The 23359-nt window shown below is 42.8% G+C and overlaps 1 protein-coding gene across 2 annotated transcripts in view; it reads right to left on the bottom strand.

The window, feature by feature from the left end:
- Positions 1-23359, bottom strand: part of akap6 (A kinase (PRKA) anchor protein 6) — a 370946-nt gene that overhangs the window by 207011 nt on the left and 140576 nt on the right. For both annotated transcript variants that reach the window (XM_055640567.1, XM_055640568.1), the window contains 2 exons: positions 7046-7168; positions 3733-3829 (listed from right to left, as the gene is read on the bottom strand). In XM_055640567.1, coding sequence (XP_055496542.1) covers positions 3733-3829; positions 7046-7168 — 220 coding nt within the window. The remainder of the gene's footprint in view (positions 1-3732; positions 3830-7045; positions 7169-23359) is intronic.

Below are 23359 nucleotides of genomic sequence, written 5' to 3' on the forward strand. Positions count from 1 at the left end.
ACTGCGCTTCATTTCATTGTGTGCTTCTCCAATCCAGAAGTATGAGCATGATGTATATGTATGTTTTTTTTAGTTGCAATAAATTGATTCTAACTTCCAATTAACCATGGAATTTGGAAAAGTATTGTTGTCATCTTCTGATCCTGTCTTACAATTAGTTCGGTTCAGAGATGCATCCTAGAAGCAGGCCCCTTGGCCCAAAATGGCTCACTTATCTTCATTGATGATACAACTGTTGATGGTAGTAGCATAATGAATTATGAAGTGTATAGACACATCCTATCTGCTCAAGTTCAAATAAATGCCTCAAAATTCATTGACCAGCAGTTAATTCTACAGCAAGACAATGATCCCAAACATACTGTTAAAGCAATAAAGGAGTTTTTCAAAGCTAAAAAAATGGTCCATTCTTGCATGGCCAAGTCAATCACCCGATCTGAACCCAATTGAGCATGCCTTTTATATGCTGAAGAGAAAACTGAAAGGGACTAGCCCGGGCCAAAACAAGCATAGGCTAAAGATGGCTGCAATACAGGACTGGCAGAGCATCACCAGAGAAGACACCCAGCAACTGGTGATGTCCATGAATCGAAGACTTCAAGCAGTCATTGCATGCAAAGGATATGTAACAAAATACTAAACATGACTAGTTTCATTTACATGATACATTGCTGTGTCCCAAACATTATGGTGCCCTGAAATGGGGAGACTATGTATAAACACTGCTGTAATTTTGACATGGTGAAAACAAAATGTATAAAAATGGCCTTTATTAAAATCTGACAATGTGCACTTTAAGCACATGTGATTTTTTAAAATGTTTTTTTTCCTATTACAAATCTCAAATTGTGGATTACAGAGGCAAATAAATAAATGATGGGTCTTTGTCCCAAACATTATGGAGGGCACTGTATATGTTATGCCACTTTCTCATGCACTCCCTGCACACTTGGGGCAACTTACCAAAGCCAATTAGCCTACAAACCTGCAAGTCTTGGGGATGTGGGCAGAAACCAAAGCACCCGGAGGAAACCCTCATTGTCACGGGGAGAACATGCAAACAGCACCTGAAGTCAGGATTGAACCCGGGTCTCTGGAGCTGTAAGGCAGCAATTCTACCAGCTGTCCCACTGGGCTGCCCATGTCAAGGTGAATTTGAATACTGCTTTATTTGTGTTGTGCGTGAGTAGACACAGTTATAGAACATGGAATAGTACAGCACAAGAACAGATCTTTCGGCCCACAAAGTCTCTGCTGAACATGATGGTAAGACCATCATTTATCTACCTGCACATAACCCATATCCCTCCTCTGCCTAAAATCCATATGCCTATCCAAAAGTCTTTTAAATGCCACTACCCTATCTGCTTCTATCACCAACCCCAGCTGTGCGTTACTGTGACTCACTAACCTCTGTATAAAAAATAAGTTGCCCTGCACATCTTTAAAGTTAGCCTTCTCACATTAAAGTTCTTTCTGCCAGTATTTGATTTTACATCCTGAGAAAAATATTCTGTCTACCCAATCTATATCGTTGTACAGCAATATCATTTATTTTTATTGACTAACCAAAGGGTGAGTGAAAAGACTAAAACTTATAGAGCAAAATAAACTATCATTGCAATGAAAAACCTCAGTAATTGCTCTTTGTCTTAACCTCCAAAATTATTTTGGAGAAGGGTCTCAACCCGAAACGTCGCCTACTTCTCTTCATAGATGCTGCCTCGCCCGCTGAGTTTCTCCAGCACTTTTGTCTACCTTTGATTTTTTCCAGCATCAGTTCTTTCTTAAACATTAATTATTTTAAATAATCCTTATCATAGAGATATTCTATCTAATTTCACAGTATGGCAATTTGTCTTTGAATTTTGTGCAAAACATTTTCTCCAATTATCTAATTCTGCAGCACACTACTACTGAGGCAATTCATTGCCCTACCTAACTTAATCTCCCTTTTCTCACTGTGGCTCTGCACCGTCTGCTCCCTGTCTGCACTCAGCTGTGAAAATAATCACATCCTCCTATTTCTGTTTCCAACTTCTTCAAATTCCATACTGTTAAGTTTTGCTTCATATGCTCTTTCATGGAAGGATCACTTAAATATCTCTATCTTAGAAATAATTGTCATAAATAAAGTTATTTTTTTAAAAATCAGTCGGCAATAGATCAAACTCATAATGTAGGACATTATATTATTTTCATTGTTTCCCTCAGCCAGTAACTTGCCCTTTCAAAGCTTATGAGGTATATCTGGTTCAACCACTCCTGTGATGTTGTCATGAGGGAGATTACTTGGATTGGCAATCAGATGGGAAGGTGATTTAAGGAGATGATTGGAGGATTGTGTATAGGAGCATGGTGATGGTTAATCAGGTAGATAATTTAAGGGTTTAAGAAGGAACTGCAGATGCTGGAGAATCGAAGGTACACAAAAAAGCTGGAGAAACTCAGCAGGTGCAGCAGCATCTATGGAGCGAAGGAAATAGGCAACGTTTCGGGCCAAAACGTCTGAAGAAGGGTTTCGACCTGAAACGTTGCCTATTTCCTTCGCTCCATAGATGTTGCTGCACCCGCTGAGTTTCTCCAGATAATTTAAGGGTGTCTTTTTCTGCAGTGGTTGTGAATCAAATAACCTCTGGTCCCGAGGACATTGTCTACAAGGAAGGATAATAGATGTGAGGGCAATCACTAGGAGAAAATGCAGAGAATATACTACTTAGAAGATTAGCAGAATTTAGAAGTTTAACGATGTGCCACAATCTCTTAACTTGTTCAATCCTACTCCAATGTACAAAGCATACTCCATTGTCCATGTCTGCATAGTACAGGTGAATAAGTGATGTGAATACCAGCATTATGTGCTACATTCCATCACCGTGCATGCCCAGCAGCCTCTATCCACTTGTACGGTCAAATAGATCGTACCTAAATGTAATTTAAATAAGTGTTACCAGAAAACCATTGCACCACTAGATCTGAAGAAGGGTCTCGACCCGAAACGTAGCCTATTCCTTCGCTCCATAGATGCTGCCTTACCTGCTGAGTTTCTCCAGCTTTTTTGTCTACCTTTGATTTTTCTAGCATCTGCAATTCTTCCTTAAGCACCACTAGATCTGGTTTATTTGTGAATCTTTGTTGTTTAATATAAACCAAACCATTTTCCTTTCCTGGTCATTGGGTGAGGTAGCAATTGACTGGCAGCCTTGCTTGTGTCCTGAGCTATGTGCCCTGTACAATTTTTATTCTTCTTGATTGAGAAAAAGTATATAAAACTATACTTTCCAGGAAAATGCTGTCTGCAGTTCATTCTGCTGCGGATGGAGCTATTCTGCAGCAGTTGTGAAATAAATACAGGTATTTTCTGACATGCAGATGCATTTGAAAGATTATGTAAATGTAGGCTTCTGAATAGTGATGGCGAGGTGTAATACTGCTCTTTCATTCTGCATCAAACGAACTCTTCATGAATATCCAAGTTATGTGTCACCCCCACGTTTATTCAGTATATTTTATACTAGCAGTGAAGTTATAAAGGTAAAATAAATAACTGACTTGGAAAAACTAATGCCATGAAAAGTTGGGTGAAACCTGATTTTCTAATCTGCCACAGAGGTTCAAAAACATAGACTTGATCTCGGTAAACTATCAAAGTACATACAAATCATCACCAAATTAAATGTGGATGTAAATTGAAGCCAACATCTCACATCTTTACTTGCTTTAGCAACTCACCTGATTTGTGAGATTCAATGAGTTCCAGAAGCTGCTGTCCCTCTTCCACCACAGCATCTTTAAGTGCACAGTGACTGTCTACGTTAAGTTTAAAACTCTGCAAAAATGAGAATATTTGCGATTAATAACTTGTTCCCCATATTGTTTTATCCTGCTATGAAAGAAGACACAGTATTTGTGTCAGTTTTAGATACAAGATTCCTGAATCCTGACCAACGAACTGCTTTTCACTTTTCACTAAGCTAAGACGAAAGATTAGAAAAATCTGATCCTCATCCAATGCCACAAGTATAGCAAAAAAAGAGTGGGACCGGAAACGTCATCTGCTCATTTCCCTCCATGGATGTTGTTTGAACCGCTGAGTTCCTCCAGCACTTTATTTTTCAGATTCCAGCATCTGCAGTCTCTTGTGTCTCAGCACACATGTACATTCCCAGTTGAAGGGCTGAAAAGCATGGCACAGAGCAGGAGTCAGGAGCAGGAACTTTGCAATTTCTGAGCTCACTAATACCATTGTTACCCTAGTGACATCCGAGGTGTCCTCTTTCTTTAGTAAACGCTTTTCCTCCCTTGCTGTCACCCATGAAACCTTAGTGTCTACTAATTCTGCTCTAACTCCCTCTTTCCCTCTGGCAAAAACGGGAAAGCAGACTATTATCTAAATGGTGGCCTCATGGTACACCAGTCATTGAAGGTAACGAATGGTATGTTAGCTTTCATTCCCTAGGAGCAGGGAGGTTCTACTGCAGTTGTACAGGGTCTTGGTGAGACCACACCTGGAGTATTGCCAGTTTTGGTCTCCAAATCTGAGGAAGGACATTATTGCCATAGAGGGAGTGCAGAGACGGTTCACCAGACTGATTCCTGGGATGTCAGGACTGTCTTATCACTGGATAGACCAGCCTGTGAATTCAATCATACTTACATTCTGACATTTCTGCCACCAGGTCACATCTTCCCATCCCACTCCTTTCCACTTTCTGCAGAGGCTACGCTCTCTGCAACTCATCCCTACCCCAGGTATTTCCCCCTGCAACCACAGGAGATGTAACACCTGTCCCTCCGCCGCCTTCACATTTCATCCAGGGATCCGAGCAGTCCTTCCAGGTGGGACAGAGGTTAGTGTGCACCACTTCCAACCTCACCTACTGCGTTTGCTGCTCCTGATGTAGCCTCCTGTATATATTGGCGAGACCAAGCCTTGACTTGGCAACTGTTTCACTGAACATTTTCACTTGGTACACAAGGCCTGCTGGATCTCATGGTTGTTAACCATTCCCATACTGCCTTTATGTACTGGACCTTCTCCATTACCGCCTGTCCCACTTGGGCGACCTAATTGGCGAGTTCTGGCGAGTTTGCCCTCGACTCGTACTCGCAGCATGGTCGTCACAAGGTCGTAGGAGGTCCGTAACTCTCCTTCATGCTCGATGGTCTCCGCGTACTCGAGACCTCAGCTAGGCCGCGGCATTTTTTTCAATGAAATAAAATGTGAAATAAAAACAGGGAATACTGTAAATATTCACTAGGTCAGGGGTGGGGAAAGGCCGCATGCAGCCTTCTAGGCAATTAAGTGCGGCCATTCACTTGCTCCGCCTTCAACCTCATCTGCTGTATCCGTTGTTTTCCGTGTGGACTTCTACATATCGGTCTTATACATAAATGCAGACTAAACGATCGTTGCGCTGAATATCTATGCTCAGTCCGCCTTGTCCTATGCGATCTCCTGGTTGCCAAACATTTTATCTTCCCTTCCCATTCCCATACTGACGTTTCTGTCCTGGGCCTCCTCCACTGTTGGAGTGAAGCCATGTGCAAATTGAAGGAACAGCACATCATATTTTGTTTGGTTCTTTGGGCAAACAAACATTTTGTTTGTATACTTTGTGGGCAGTTTACAACCCAGTGGTTTGATTTCTCTAATTTCAATTAATCCTTGCATTCCCTCTCTCTCTGTCCCTCCCCCACCCTAGTTGTCTTGCTAATTTTACTGTTCATGTCCCCTCATTACATCCTCCTCCACAGTCAACAATGGACTGTTGTGGGATCTTTGGTCATCGGTGTCAGCACTGATTTGTTCAGTACCTTTTCATACCTCTTGTTACCCTCTCCCCTAACAGACAGTCTGAAGAAAGGTCTCAAACTGAAATATCATCTATTCTTTTTATCCAGAGATGCTGCCTGACCCGCTGAGTTACTCCAGCATTTTGTGTCTATCCCGCCGTACATCAATGCTGTTAAGGGTCATGCATTGATTGTATATTTGCCCCTGCCTTTTGACCTCACTTGCTCCATCTGCAATTTCTCCTCCAATTTCTGTAACTGATCTATATCCCACTGTTTACTTTGACAGCCTTCCTCAGGGTACGTGACCTCAATCTTGATGTCATCGGCAAACTTACTAACCTACGTTTATGTCCAAGTAATTTATATATATCACAAACAGCAGCAGTCCCAACACACTTGAGTCTTCCCTGCACTTTCTGTCTAGAAACTTCACATCTTAATGTGTGGTGACTGGAACAGGACCTGAAATTCCAATCATAACCAATCTAAAGGCATTTGGGAGCTCCCAGATCCAATGAAGTTATTTCAGAGAACCATTAGAGTCATTCACATTTGTAGGCCTGTAGTCACATACTGATTCAGTAAAGACAACTGAAATCCCTCCCCGATGCAGATTAGTGAACACAATGTTATTTTATGACTGTACTCTCATCATCACTTTTTCTTTGCCAACTCTTTAATTCCATTTTTTAAAAATAAACTGAATAGAAATTCTCCATCTAATATGGAGAAAATAGCTGTTCACAATATTCATTTATGTAAAGCAGATAAAAGTTTGAGCCATAATTAGGTTGTAAAGATTGTTTTCATAAACTAGTATTAAAGTACAAAAAATCGTGAAGCCATAGAATTAAATTTCAAACATGCCTGATGGTTTTCTTTACCACATTCTATCAAAATGCTTCCACTAGTGAAAGAGCATAGGACCAAAGGTCATAGCCTCAGAATTAAAGTACACTCCTTTAGGAAGGAGATGAGGAGGAATTTCTTTAGTCAGAAGGTGTGGAATGCATCGCTACAGCTGTGGAGGCCAACTCAATGTATATATTTAAGGCAGAGATAGATAGATTCTTGATTAGTGCAGGTGTCAGGGGGAGAAGGCAGGAGAATGGAGTTAATTGGGAAAGATGGATCAGCAATGATTGAATGGCAGAGTAGAATCGAAGGGCTGAATGGTCTAATTCTGTCCCTATCACTTATGAACATGAACTTTATGAAAATAGCCACTTGGAAGTTTATGCCATACCAGATGTGTTTCCAGGTAAAGTTTCAGACTGCTTATGTCAGCTTTTGGAGGTGTCCAATTTTCTGTTGTTTCCATTGCTTCAAACAACCAACAAATCAATTCATCAAGTTTATTTACAAAGGCCTAGAAGAAAAAGTAAACATAGTTATTAAACTGAATTAAACTTTATAGTCTTCACGGGCAACAATAATTGCAAGCACATTCACTGAACAGGAATTTACTTTTTTCTAATGTCAGTCCTTGAACTATCGCCCTTTTGCTTGGCTTCCACTGATCAAATTTCTCCACGTAAGTGCTGATATGTATGATCAAAGTTGAAGCTATTTGTAAAGTTATGACTATGCAGAAAACAGGACACAGTTCAAGCCAAAATGATGACTGAAATAAGTTATAAAAGTAATTCAACATGTAGCACACTATTACCACTAACTTTACAAATGATAGTAAGTTTAGAGACGCAGCGCGGAAACAGGCCCTTTGCACACCGAGTCCATGCGGACCAGTTAACCCCATATGTTAGCACTATCCTACAGACTGGAGACAATTTAAGGGCCTGTCCCACTTTCACAACCTAATTCACGACCTTTTTTACTCGTGGACATTTTTCATCATGCTAGGAAAAGCGCCCCAACCTACTTAATGCCACGAGTACCTATAACTAGCATCACGGGCTGCTACGACCTACCTACGACCTCGTGACGACCATGCTGTGAGTACGAGTCAAGGGCAAACTTGGCAAAGGTTGTGAATTATGTCGTGAAAGTGGGACAGGCCCTTTACAATTTTACCGTTGCCAATTAACCTACAAACCTGTATGGCTTTGGAGTGTGGGTGGAAACCGGAGCACCCAGAGAAAACCCACACAATCACAGGGTTGAACAGACAAACTCTGCACAGCATCCGTAGTCAGAATCAAACCCGGGTCTCCAACCTGTGCAAGTCAATAGACAATAGGTGCAGGAGTAGGCCATTCGGCCCTTCGAACTAGCACCGCCATTCAATGTGATCAGGGCTGATCATTCCCAATCAGTTCCTGCCTTCTCCCCATATCCCCGACTCTGCTATTTTTAAGAGCCCTATCCAGCTCTCTCATGAAAGCATTCAGAGAACCTGCTTCCACCGCCCTCTGAGGCAGAGAATTCCACAGACTCACCAATCTCTGTGAGAAAAAGTGTTTCCTCGTCTCCGTTCTAATTGGCTTACTCCTTATTCTTAATCTGTGGCCCGTGGTTCTGGTCTCCCCCAACATCGGGAACATGTTTCCTGCCTCTAGCGTGTCCAACCCCTTAACAATGTTATATGTTTCAATGAGATCCTTCTAAGACCAACAATAAAAATGTGGATTTCAAACATGTTCGAAACATTACTTCTGGAAGAGATGAGACTCCTCCTAGCAGGCAAAGCAGACCACTTCCAAAAGACGTGGTCTGCATTTATGGAACTATTACAAGCATAAGGTGCAATAGTAATTTAAAAAATAAATGGTGCTCGGATCTGGTAATGGGGGGATGAAAAATACGGTTGGTATATCCCTTTTTGCAGAGTTTTCTTTTATAATAGAGCGATTGTTACTCTCTTTCTTTCTTTTCTATTTCTTAACTTTCTTCTCTAACTCCTTTTCTAATGGGCTTTCTTTTCCCAACACTTTCCTGCACCTTCACGACTTTCTCACTTTCCTTACTTCTTTTATTTCTATCTTTTTTAAAGTTCAAAAAATGAAGGGGTACAACAAATGTAATGAGATATATGTGGTGTGTAATATTGCAACTTATTGTACTTCTAATTTTTTTTTAAAAAATAAATAAATAAATAAATAAATAAATAAATAAGAGATCCTTCTAAACTCCAGAGTGTACAAGCCCAGCTGTTCCATTCTCTCAGCATATGACAGTCCCGCCATCCCGGGAATTAACCTTGTAAACCCACTCCCTGAATAGCAAGTCTCCCGCAAATGTTAGTTGATTCAGTTTATTGAATATTAAAGCAGAGTTCTCTATACAGGACCTTTTCCATGACCACGATCACATAATCTATGCTGATATTCTAATGAAAAATTTAGCCTTCATATTTACTTGTATGTTTCAGATCAAATCCATTTGTATAGCACCAACTATGAATCTATTAAACTGAAAAATAGGCTATTTTTAATCAATCTAGTCAACCACAGATGAGTAACCTTATTTAAACAACTGAAAAATAGTTAATAAAGGTTTACATTTGTACTTAGCACTACCTGACAGAGTGCCAATTCTTTTCTGGCGCTCTTTGTTCTGGAGTCTTGTACCTTGGAAAAAGACCACTGCATGAACTATGCGTGCTGTATCAGGAACCTTGTGTGAATACTTGCCCCACTTTGACACCACCCTCTGTGTAATAAAACTTGCCCCACATATCTCATTTAAACTTTGCCCCTCTCATCTCAAAGCTATACCCTTTAGTAATTAATTTTTCCATTCTGGGAAAATGATTCTGACTGTCTCCCCTATGTACGTCTCTCATAATTTTACATACTTTCATCAGGTCTCCCTGTAACATTCGGCATTCCAGAGAAAACAATCTAAGTCTGTCCAACCTTTCCCTGAAGCCAATACTCCCTAATCCAGGCATCATTCTAGCAAACCAGTTCCGAATACAAGTCATTATCAATCCCGTTGTGGCGGCACCTGATGGCTAGCCACGGGCATAGCGAACCTTCGGCTCATGAAGGAGGAGTTGAGCATCTCAGTGGGAGGTGTTTGGTCATGGGGTCTGGCACTGGGTATTTAAGGTCGGGTAACGCTCGGTCACGGGATTGGAGTAAGCAGTAGCACGCTGACAGTAATAAATTACATTTCATTCTCACAACTTTGTATTCAACTCATTGTTGGCTGGACTCCTGTGAGTCCCCGCTACACTGGTGACCCTGATGACCAGAAGTGGAATCCTGGAAAAATGTCCTGAAAAAATGCACCTCGCTCAACCTGCCGCCTACGAGGCCGAGCTCAATGCGGTCACCCTGAAGCTGCTTAACTTTTGGACCTCGCAGCCAGGGGTTTGGTTCCGTCAGGTCGAATCCCAGTTCCATGTCCGCGGCGTGAAGGTAGATGAGATACGGTACCATTATGTGGTAGGCGCTCTCGACCAGGAAATGGCCGTTCGGGTCGTGCCGTACCTGGATAATCCGCTGGCGGCGGGTAAGTATGTAGGCCTCAAGGAGCTGCTGCTCCAGATCTTCGGGCCATGCCGCATGGAACGAACGGCGCGGGTTCTCAACATGAGCGGGCTCAGCAACTGGAAGCCCTCGGCGCTCATGAGCGAGATGCTCGCGCTCATTGGTGACCACCGGCCCTGCCTCCAATTTGAGTACACTTACCTGTAGCAGTTGCCATGCGACATCCGCCGGCAGTTCTCGGGTTAGAGCTTCAAAGATCCTCTGAGGCTAGCGGCGTGCGCCGACGAGCTGTGGCTGGCCGACCAGCAGGAAGTGGGTGTGCTGGAAGCCCTGGACCGGATCGATGCAGTGCCCTGGAAGGCACAGCGGCCTAGGACCATACCCACAAGAGGCTCCGTGGAGCTGCAGACCAGGCAAGTGGCACAGGAGCCAGGAAGAAAGATGTGCTGTTATCACCAACGTGGGGGACAGTGACCCGCCAATGCCGCCAATCATATGCGTTCCTGGGAAACTCCGGAGCCGGCTGCCGGTAGGCACCGCGGTGTTCGGCAAAATTCATCGTTTGTACGCGCTCGGGGCATAGGTTCCTGGTGGATACTGGAATGGAGGTTAGTGTTTTGCGCCTCGCTCCGGAGCAGACACGCGGCTCGGTAAGCAGGGCCCCCTCTTGACCACGGCGAATGGGAGTTCCATCCGCACCTACGGCATCCACGCCATTTCACCTGGCTTTTTGTTGTCACAGATGTGTCCCAACCGCTGCTGGGCACAGATTTCTTGCGGGCGCAAGAGCTCCTGATGGATGCGAAGGGCCAGCACGTCCACGTTTCATCGTTGGAGGCGATTTACTTGCGCCCTACCGCGCCCGCCCGTCGAACAGCAACCCAGTGGCAGCGGTGGACAACGTCTACGCCCAGGTTCTGGCCGAGTTTCCGTACAATGTCACCTCTGAGATCGGCTCGGCCAGCCCGAAACATGGGGTCGAGCACCACATCCTCACCTCGGGCCCACCACTCCGCATCCGCAGGCTTGCCACCGACAAACTTCCAATTGCCAAGGCGGAGTTTCACAACTTAGAGGCCATGGGCACTCCAACAGACCATGGGCCTCCCTGCTTCACATGGTACCAAAGGCTTCTGGGGGCTGGCGGCCTTGTGGGGACTATTGCCGCCTTAATGAGATTACGACTGCCGACCGGTACCTGATTCCTCACATTCAGGACTTCACAGCCCATCTGGCCGGGCCTAAGTTTCTTGCCTCAGTCAATAACCTGGGATGAATCCAGTCAGGTCCTGGGGATTTATCCACCTTGATGCTATTTAAGACCGCCAACATTTTTGTCTTATTAATTTCAAACTACCCTTGCATATTAGTGTGCAACACTTGGATCAGTGTGGATTGAGCCAGCAGGGCAATGTAAAAAGATTGCCAGTGATCATTGTTGAGCTTGTTACCATAGGGAAATTGTCTGGCCCAGGGAGAATTGTGTAGCCATTCAAACAGGGGGAGACGACAGTTTTGAAAACATCCAACAGGTGGTGACAGAGACCATCTGGGTAGGCTGTCAACACATGGAGCAGCTGCTGCCGCCACTCCCACTCAATGGCCCACACTCCCCGTGCCAGTCAGGAAGCGGCTCCACGGCTACATCTCAGCACTGAATGGACATTACATTTGCCCCAAATTACCTGACATCTGTTCTCATGGACGCTGTCAGTGACTCCCTCCATATATTAGGAATTGAGATAATTTTAGCTTTCATTGCTGCAGAAAAAGCCACAGAGGACTGAGCACTTGATCACGCTCTTAGTCACACAGCAGCACTGTCAGCAATTCATTAGAAATAAATCTAGAATAAGCCCTTTGAGCACTCCTTCCTTCCCAGTTTCAAAGAATGCATATGAATTTCTGGGAATGCATCTTAAGTGAAGTACCTATGTACATTGATTAATTGATTTCTTTGTTGTGCACTATTTAATGAATTCAAAAAATGTATGCAGAAAATTGTACTATGAGCTTATTAATTTTCTCACATGTATTTTAACCATCTCTTAAGGCTTGAGAATGGTTGCAAGGTAGAAATGTATCCACTCAGAAGCAGGAGCAACTGTGCACAGTCATTTTACATTGGACCACAACATCCATCTTGGGGAAGAGTGATTCATCTTAAACTAAGCTGAATACAGACCTTGAGGGTAAATAACTAACTACTAAATTGTTGAGTCATCCAGTGCCAGGAAGAGCTCCTTTCAATGCTGGATTGATGGTTGTCTCTTAAATAATGTATATTTCTTGTTTGACCTTCAAATGTTTTTGGTGGCAACTCCATCAGTTTCTCTGAATGTCTTTTCAGACTAAATGCACCAATAAAAAAAATCTGGCTTTCTGTTTAGCTCTGTTTAACTTATCTGGGAAATCACATCTATCTGTGCTACAATTACCTGTCATACTTCCACGTTAGGAATTAATTTTGCTGCTGGTTCCCACCACCAATCTACATAGATATTTGAAAAGTTTGACAGAGGAGGTGGGTTAGCTCTGCTGGTAAGGACTAAAATTCCATCCTTAGCAATGGATGATATTGGATCAGACAATGCAGAATCCTTGTGAGTGGAGCTAAAATGTTTGGCAACTGGGAGATTGCATAGGTCAAGGGGAACCGAATAGAGATGTTCAGCGAAGCGATTGCCCAGTCTGCGCTTGATCTCGCCAATGCAATGTCCTCCTGTGTATTAGCCATACCATGATTGTATATGATTGACCCATCTTTTATGCAATTCACCATCTTTCACTGGTTTGAAATCTGCTTCCCAAAGTACAGTTGTAAGCTCATTTTAAATTAATATGCCATTGGTTTTCCAGAGTTCCCTTCCCAATCTAATTATTCCTGATGCTGCTCTCACACTCTTCAACAACCTGTTATAAATATATTGCTTTAATTGGGTCTTCCTTTTCTACAATTCACAACATGTTCCTACTTGGTATGCTTTGATAAGCATTCTGAAATTTTATTATACAGGTAATGATTTACAGTAAGTATATTCATTACGGCTGTTGGATTTAACAAACCCTAAGATTAAATTGCAGATGTGCATGACATCACATGTAACTTCTTATGCAATTCAAATTGTAGATGTCTCAAACATTTGGAAAAAAAACTTCCAATAAAAGAAAGCTGGAGCATCAAGTGGATGACCTCCGGTTCGTACGAGAAACTGAGTCGTTCCTCGACAAGTCCTACAGTACGATTGTTACACCTAAGGTACTGGAAGAGAGAAGGTGGGAGACAGTGAGAAAGGGAGGGAAGCATGGAATGCCAACGTCCCCGGGTGATGTACCTCTTGTAAACAGGTTCATCCGCTTAGAAGTTGTTGGGACAGAAGACGTGAGCGGCGGACTGGCCTGCGATGCGAATAGGGATGTTGAGCCAAAACCAAAAAGGCCTAAGGCAGGCAAGGCCATTGTAGTGGGAGACTCCATCGTGAGAGGTACGGACAGGGGTTTCTGCGGCAACAGACGGGATGCGAGGATGGTGTGCTGCCTTCCCGGTGCCAGGATCCAGGATGTCACGGACAGAGTGCAGAAAATCCTCAAGGGCGAAGGTGAACATCCGGAAGTGGTAGTGCATGTCGGCACAAACGATGTCGGAAAAAAGGGGATGAATATTCTGCAGCGTGACTTTAGAGAGCTCGGAAAAATGTTGAAAAGCAGGACCTCCAGGGTTGTTATCTCCGGTTTGTTCCCCGTGCTGGCGAGAGCAGGAACAGGGAGATACGGGACCTGAACGTGTGGCTGAGGAACTGGTGCACGGGGCAGGGATTTAGATTCTTAGATCACTGGGATCTGTTTTGGGGTAAGGGGGAACTGTACAAAAGGGACGGATTGCATCTTAACAGGTGTGGGACCAGCATTCTGGCAGGCAGGTTTGCCACTGCTACACGGGTGGCTTTAAATTGAATAAGGGGGGTGGGGTGTTGAATGGGACAGTGGAGGATGGAGTTAAAGGGAAAGGGTTTCTTAAATGTGTGAGCGTAGAGACCGAAGGGTGTAAAATGAGGGTAGAAGAAATAGGTAGCAAGGTGAAAAGTAAAAGTGGCAGGCAGTCAAAACCAGGGCAAAAATCAAAAAGGGCCACTTTTCAACATAATTGTATAAGGGGTAAGAGTGTTGTAAAAACAAGCCTGAAGGCTTTGTGTCTCAATGCAAGGAGCATTCGTAATAAGGTGGATGAGTTGAATGTGCAGATAGCTATTAATGACTATGCTATAGTTGGGATCACGGAGACATGGCTCCAGGGTGACCAAGGCTTGGAGCTGAACATCCAGGGATATTCAATATTCAGGAGGGATAGACAGAAAGGAAAAGGAGGTCGGGTAGCGTTACTGATTAGAGAGGGGATTAATGCAATGGAAAGGAAGGACATTAGTTTGGAGGATGTGGAATCGGTATGGGTAGAGCTGCAAAACACTAAGGGGCAGAAAACACTGGTGGGTGTTGTGTACAGGCCACCTAACAGTAGTAGTGAAGTTGGAGATGGTATCAAACAGGAAATTAGAAATGCGTGCGACAAACGCAAAACGGTTATAATGGGTGACTTCAATCTACATATAGATTGGGTGAATCAAATTGGCAGGGGTGCTGAGGAAGAGGATTTCTTGGAATGTATGCGGGATAGTTATCTAAATCAACATGTAGAGGAACCAACGAGAGAGCAGGCTATTTTAGACTGGGTAATGAGGAAGGGTTAGTTAGCAATCTTGTTGTACGTGCCCCCTTGGGCAAGAGTGACCATAATATGGTTGAGTTCTTCATTAGGATGGAGAGTGACATTGTTAATTCAGAAACAATGGTTCTGAACTTAAAGAAAGGTAACTTTGAGGGTATGAGACGTGAATTGGCCAAGATTGACTGGCAATTAATTCTAAAAGGGTTGACGGTGGATATGCAATGGAAGACATTTAAAGACTGCATGGATGAACTACAAAAATTGTTCATCCCAGTTTGGCAAAAGAATAAATCAGGGAAGGTAGTACATCCGTGGATAACAAGGGAAATCAGGGATAGTATCAAAGCGAAGGATGATGCGTACAAATTAGCCAGAAAAAGCAGCATACCGGAGGACTGGGAGACATTCAAAGACCAGCAGAGGAGGACAAAGGGCTTAATTATGAAAGGAAAAATAGATTATGAAAGAAAACTGGCAGGGAACATAAAAACTGACTGCAAAAGTTTTTATAGATATGTGAAAAGAAAGAGATTAGTTAAAACAAATGTAGATCCCTTGCAGTCAGAAACAGGTGAGTTGATCATGGGGAACAAGGATATGGCGGACCAATTGAATAACTACTTTGGTTCCGTCTTCACTAAGGAAGACATAAATAATTTGCCGGAAATAGCACGGGACCGCGGGTCAAAGGAGTTGGAGGAATTGAGTGAAATCCAGGTTAGCCGGGAAGTGGTGTTGGGTAAATTGAATGGATTAAAGGCCGATAAATCCCCAGGGCCAGATAGGCTGCATCCCAGAGTACTTAAGGAAGTAGCTCCAGAAATAGTGGATGCATTAGTAATAATCTTTCAAAACTCTTTAGATTCTGGAGTAGTTCCTGAAGATTGGCGGGTAGCAAACGTAACCCCACTTTTTAAGAAGGGAGGGAGAGAGAAAATGGGGAATTACAGACCAGTTAGTCTAACATCGGTAGTGGGGAAACTGCTAGAGTCAGTTATTAAAGATGGGATAGCAGCACATTTGGAAAGTGGTGAAATCATTGGCCAAAGTCAGCATGGATTTACGAAAGGTAAATCATGTCTGACGAATCTTATAGAATTTTTCGAGGATGTAACTAGTAGCGTGGATAGGGGAGAACCAGTGGATGTGGTGTATCTGGACTTCCAGAAGGCTTTCGACAAGGTCCCACATAAGAGATTAGTATACAAACTTAAAGCACAAGGCATTGGGGGTTCAGTATTGATGTGGATAGAGAACTGGCTGGCAAACAGGAAGCAAAGAGTAGGAGTAAACGGGTCCTTTTCACAATGGCAGGCAGTGACTAGTGGGGTACCCCAAGGCTCAGTACTGGGACCCCAGCTATTTACAATATATATTAATGATCTGAATGAGGGAATTGAAGGCAATATCTCCAAGTTTGCGGATGACACTAAGCTGGGGGGCAGTGTTAGCTGTGAGGAGGATGCTAGGAGACTGCAGGGTGACTTGGATAGGCTGGGTGAGTGGGCAAATGTTTGGCAGATGCAGTATAATGTGGATAAATGTGAGGTTATCCATTTTGGTGGCAAAAACAGGAAAGCAGACTATTATCTAAATGGTGGCCGATTGGGAAAGGGGGAGATGCAGCGAGACCTGGGTGTCATGGTACACCAGTCATTGAAGGTAGGCATGCAGGTTCAGCAGGCAGTAAAGAAAGCGAATGGTATGTTAGCTTTCATTGCAAAAGGATTTGAGTATAGGAGCAGAGAGGTTCTACTGCAGTTGTACAGGGTCTTGGTGATACCACACCTGGAGTATTGCGTAGAGTTTTGGTCTCCAAATCTGAGGAAGGACATTATTGCCATAGAGGGAGTGCAGAGACGGTTCACCAGACTGATTCCTGGGATGTCAGGACTGTCTTATGAAGAAAGACTGGATAGACTTGGTTTATACTCTCTAGAATTTAGAAGATTGAGCGGGGATCTTATAGAAACTTACAAAATTCTTAAGGGGTTGGACAGGCTAGATGCAGGAAGATTGTTCCCGATGTTAGGGAAGTCCAGGACAAGGGGTCACAGCTTAAGGATAAAGGGGAAATCCTTTAAAACCGAGATGAGAAGAACTTTTTTCACGCAGAGAGTGGTGAATCTCTGGAACTCTCTGCCACAGAGGGTAGTTGAGGCCAGTTCATTGGCTATATTTAAGAGGGAGTTAGATGTGGCCCTTGTGGCTAAGGGGATCAGGGGGTATGGAGAGAAGGCATGTACGGGATACTGAGTTGGATGATCAGCCATGATCATATTGAATGGCGGTGCAGGCTCGAAGGGCCGAATGGCCTACTCCTGCACCTAATTTCTATGTTTCTATGTTTCTATCAACATGTCTTTCAAAAGTTAAACAGAAAAAATGTATTCTATATATTGCATTTAAAGATATTAAATAGTGACAAGGAGGTAACAGCTGAACTGAGCAATGCAAAAGCAAAATTATGGTGAGACTCCCTTATTAATCAATAACTGTACCTCTATAATATTTCACTTTGTGCCATGTTGCATAACCAAAGCATATGTTAAAACTAACTTTCTGGCTCAGAAAATCTTAATTTGTAAAGCAAATTTTTTTTAAATGAAATGTTCAGAAAGCCATGACTTTGTTAAATTGAATTAAAATAACAAACACGGCATATGTGTGACTCATGAAGTAGGTAAAACCTTTTCACATTGATTGTAGCTAACTTGTATTGTGCTTAGAATGAAAATGGAGTTTAAGCTACCGTCTTTAGGCATAGTGGCAGCTTATTTTTGTCCAATGGTCATGGTTGTCCTTTAAAATGTATGCGCTTGGTTTATATTGTAATGCAAGACTTGAAAGTTCAGTGATAACTCGAGCATTGCAAATAAGAAAACTGACAATACAGTTTTGATTTGTTTATATTGACATTACCACCAAGAATTCTAATTTCCTCTGGAAATACTGTACTTCTTTTCCATTAGCAGCACAAGAGAACTGAAATAATAACTCTTTCTTTCTACAGATGCAGATTGCCCTGCAGAGTATTTCCAATTTTTTTTTAAATGTCAGATTTCCAGTATTTACAGTTGCCCATATGAAGTTATTTATTTCCCAACATTTGAGAGTCAGGAGTATAATAGGAGTATAATATTCTCAAGTTTAACAATTCATTACATTTTGAAGATGGATTACAGATGAACTACTACTAACCTGGTATAATTAAGGTTCCCCTAGTCATTCAGTGTAGAAATGGACCCATTGGTCCCATCTTGCCCACCACGATCAACATGGACCATATCCTTCGAAATCTATCCTATCCATAAACCTGTCCAAATATATTTAAAATGTGGTGATAGTACCTGCCTCAACTACCTCTGGCAGCTCGTTCCATATACCCACCTTTCGTGTAAAAAAAAAGTTGTTCATCAGCTTCCCATTAAATCTTTCCTTCCTCAATTTAAACCAATGTCCTCTGGTTCTTGATTCCCCTACTTTGGATAAAAGCCTGCATTTACCCCATCTATTCTTCTCATGATCTTATACCCCTCCATATGTTTATCCCTCAACCTCCTGCATTTCAAGGATAACGTACTAGTCTTCTCAACCTCTACCGATAGCTCAGGCCCTCGAGTCCTGGAAACATCCTCGTAAATCTTCTCTGCAACCTTTCCAGCCTAACAACATATTTCCTGTAACAGAGAGAGCAAAACTCAACACAACACTCTAAATGTGGCCTTGTAAAACTGTAACATAACCTCCCAAATTCTATATTCAATACTCTGACTGATGAAAGCCAATGTGCTGAAAGCCTTCTTCATAAGTTCATGTGATAGGAGCAGAATTAAGTCATTTGGGCCATCAAGTCCACCCTGCCATTCAATCATGGTTGATTTATCTTTCCCTCCCCACCCCATTCTCCTGCCTTCTCCCCATAACCCCTGACACCCATATTAATCAAGAATCTATCAATCTCTGCTTTAAAAATATCCATTGATGGCTTCCACAGCCATCTGCAGCAATGAATTCCACAAATTCACCACCATCTGACTAAAGAAATTCCTCCTCATCTCCTTTCTAAAGGTGCATCCTTTTATTCTGCAGCTATGCCTCTGGTCCTAGACTCTCCCACTAGTGGAAACATCCTCTCCACATTCACTCCATCCAGGCCTTTCACTATTCTGTAAGTTTCAATGAGGTCCCGGCATCCTTTTAAACTCCAGAGGGTACATGCCCAGTGCTGTCAAACCTCATCATATATTAACTCAATTATTCCTGGGATGATTCTCGCAAACCTCTGGAACCTCTCCAACACCAGCACATCCTTCCTCGGACATGGGGCCCAAAATTGTTCACAATACTCCAATTACAATGCCTCATCAATCCTCAGCAATACATCCCTGTTTTAATATTCCAGCCCTCTCGAAATAAATGTTAGCATTGCGTTTGCCTTCCTTACTACTGATTCGAATTGAAAATTAATTGTTTGGGAATCAGCATTTATAAGTCCCTTTACACCTCCGATTTCTGAATTCTCTCCCCAATTAGAAAATAGTCTACGCCTTTATTTCTACTACCAAAACTACAACTCCACACTTTGCTACTCTGTATTCCATCTGCCACTTCTTTGCCTAGTCTCCCAACCTGTCCAAGTCCTTCTGCAGTCACTTCTTTCTCTACACTACCTGCCCCTCCTCCTATCTTTGTATCATTTGCAAATTTGGCCACAAAGCCTTCAATTCACTCATCGAAATCTTGATATACAATGTAAAGAGTAGCATTCCCAGCACTGACCCCTGCACATCACCACTCGTCACTGGCCACCAACGAGAAAAAAACCTTATTGCCTCTCTGCCTTCTGCCACCCAGCCAACCTGCTATCCACACTAGTATCTTCCCTCTGATACCATGTGCTCTCATCTTCTTTAGCAGCCTCACAAGGCCTTCTGAAAATCTAGGTAAACAACATCCAGTGACTCTCCTTTGTCCTTCCTCAAAGAATTGCAACAGGTTTGTCAGACAAGCTCTCCCTTTCACAAAACCATGCTGACCGGTCTATTTTATCATATGCTTGTAAGTACTCAGAAACCTCTTCCTGTATAATGCACTCTAAAATCTTACCAACCACTGAAGTCAGGCTAATTGGCCTATAGTTTCCACTCTTCTGCTTGGCTCCCTCCTTAAATAGTGGAGTAATATTTAAACCTTAAACCTATGTCATCTGGTTCTTGATTCTCCTTATTCTGGGCAATGGACTACTGATCTATTCCTCTCATGATTTTGTACACCTCTATAAGATCACCCATCATCCTCCTGTGCTCCAATGAATAGAGTCCTAGCTTGCTACCCCAGGCAATGCATTCCAGAACCCACCACTGTGGAAAAACGTGCGCCCTACACATCTCCATTAAACTTTCTCCCTCTCACATATGGCTATGCTCTCTAATGTTGGACATTTCCGCCCTGGGAAAAAAGATTCTGCCTGTCCGCCCGATCTATGCCTCTGATAATTTTACATACTTCTGTCAAGTCTCCCCTCATCCTCTGATGTTCCAGAGAAAACAATCCAAGTCTATCATAACCTCTCCCTATAGCTCAGCCCCTTGAGTCCTGGCAACATTCTTGTAAATCTTCTCTGCACCATTTCCAGATTGACAACGTCTTTCCTTTAACATGGTGCCCAGAAATGAACACAATACTCTAAATGCGGCCTCACCAATGTCTTATATAACTGCAACATCTCCCAACTTCTATATTCAATACTCTGACTGATGAAAGCCTTTTTGACCAAGGACAAAACTAAAACAAACTAGACCTACTGAAATTCAAGAATTCTATTTTTTTTTTTACCATAATTAAGTTAGGAAATAATGCCCATATTGTACAGGGTGCAAAATAAATTTAATGCTCAGCCGTTAGATGCTTCAAGCTTTATATTTCAACTGATATATATAATTCATGGTGCCTTGAATAAAATAGCCAGTGCTTCTCATTGCAGATTGATTCCTTCAATAATAATGGTATCTGGAGATGAAAAGATGCAAAAGAATACAATTCTGTACACGATAGGACTGATGCGTGCTTTTAATACAAGATAAAACATTACACTTTCATTGTCCTTGAAAGGATAAATATTCTCCACCGCTGACACTCATTTCCTTCCAAAATTAAATAATAGAAAAAGAAACAACAAAACAAACTGCAACAAAAAAATATTAACCAATAAACTGTCAACATAATTGGCAAAGGCATCTTGTAAATATAAAGACAACTTGTAGAAATGAAAGTGGTTTACAAATCGATTTGCCCATCAACAATGAACAATGGAATCTGACACCAGCAGAGCTATTTTTTTTTCAAGCAATTTCTGTATCTTTTCGATGAAGAAAATAATATCTATGTGGATTCCAGTTACATAGAACATAGGATAGTACGGCACTGGAATGGGCCTTTCAGCCGAACATGATGTCTAGCTAAACCGATCTCATCTACCTGTACATAATCCATATCCCTCCATTCCTTGCACTTCCATGTGCCTAACTAAAAACCTCTTAAATATGACTGCCACCTCAGGTAATATGTTCCAGGACCCACCACTCTGTATAGAAAAACATGCCCCACACATCTATATACACTACTAAAAGTCTCATCTTGTTCGTGTGTGGATGTGATTGCGATGGTATCTATGCCAAAACGGAGGGAGGGAGAGGGAGGGAGAGAGTGAGATCCAGAACTTCCCTCTGACCCCCCTCCCCCCCCCACGTGGTTTGATTCAGTGGATAAGCTGCTGATTCTTTAAAGATAAGATTAATTTCATTTATAGCCGCATTTTCTTTTAAAAACACTTCGCAATTTTTATTAACTTTGATTTTATTCGAATCCTTCCATTTTCATTGACGACTAACAATGTAATTAGGTTACTTTAAGGTTTGGTTTGGCATTGTGTTTAGTGGGGTAGTGCGAAAGGGGAGAGGTGAGGGTAGGGAAAAGGAGAGCTAGGGAGAGAAGACGAGGGGGAGCGAGTGTATGAGCCACGCCTGCGCAGTTGGGGGCTATGGGTGATTATTGCGTTGGGGAACCGGTTGCGTTGGAGGAATGGGTACATCACAATGGAATCTGGTTTAGCAGCAAATCTGGGGGGGGGGCTTAATATGGGGGAGGGGGTTTAGTGTGTGTGGTGGGGGTTAGTGTGTGTGTGTGTGGGGAGGGGGGGACAGTGTATGTGTGTGGGGGAACTGATCCCACCGCTAGTCACATCTTCCCATCTCCACCCCTTTCCGCATTCTGTTGAGACTGTTCCCTCCGCAACTCCTAGATTCGCGCATCCCTTCCCACCCAAACCATCCCCTCTCCGTGTACATTCCTCTGCAACTACAGGAGACACAACACCTGTCCCTATACGTCCTCCCTCAACTCCATCCAGGAATTCCGACAATCCTTTTAGGTGAGGCAGAGGTTCATTTGCACCTCTTCTAAACCTCATCAACTAGAGTCAAGTCAAGAGTGTTTTATTGTCATATGTCCCGGATGGCTCAGTGAATATCTTACTTGCTACAGCACAACAGAACATGTGAATATGTAAACATAGTACACAACAGAGGAAAGATTAAAAAAAAGAAAAAGATCAATAAATAACAAATATAGTGGCTGATTCGGAGCGTGGCGAGCTGTGGGGCCGGGCGGCTGCGACCCGACTTCGGAGCTTCGAAGATTACGGCCCCGGTCGCCTCGACGCAGCAGTTGCACTGCTAGACCGAGGGAGAAGAATAACGAACAGGAAAGAGACAAGACTTTTGCCTTCCATCACAGTGAGGGGTGTTTGGAGATTCACTGTGATGGATGTTTATGTAAATTGTGTTAATTGTGTGTCTTGGTTTTTTTTTTGATGTTATGACTGCAGGAACAAAATTTTGTTCAAACCATGTCTGAATGACAATAGATGGCATTCTATTCTATTCTAGTCTATTCTAGTCTAGTCTAGTGCAATAATAATATAGTCTTTTGCAGTCCAGAGCTCAGAGAGTCGTTGTTGTGTTTAATAGCCTGATGGCTGTAGGGAAGACGCTGTTCCTGAACTTGGACGGTACAGTTTTCAGGCTCCTGTACCTTCTTCCTGATGGCAATGGTGAGATAAGTGTGTGGCCAGGTTGGTGTGGGTCCTTGATGATTTTGGCTGCCTTTTTGAGGCAGCAACTACGATAGATCCCTTTGACGGTGGGGAGGTCAAAGACGGTGATGGACTGGGCAGTGGTCACAACTTTTTTTAGTCTTTTTCGCTCCTGGACGTTCAAGTTGCTGAACCAGGCCATGATGCAACCAGTCAAAATGCTCTCTACCGTGCACCTATAGAAGTTTAGGAGAATCCTATTTGACATGCTGAAACTCCCCTTAATCTTTTCAGGAAGTAGAGTCACTGATGTGCTTTCTTTATAATTGCATCAGTGTGCTGGGT

The sequence above is a fragment of the Leucoraja erinacea genome, chromosome 9, assembly GCF_028641065.1.
Source record: "Leucoraja erinacea ecotype New England chromosome 9, Leri_hhj_1, whole genome shotgun sequence".
In the NCBI taxonomy this organism is placed as follows: domain Eukaryota; kingdom Metazoa; phylum Chordata; class Chondrichthyes; order Rajiformes; family Rajidae; genus Leucoraja; species Leucoraja erinaceus.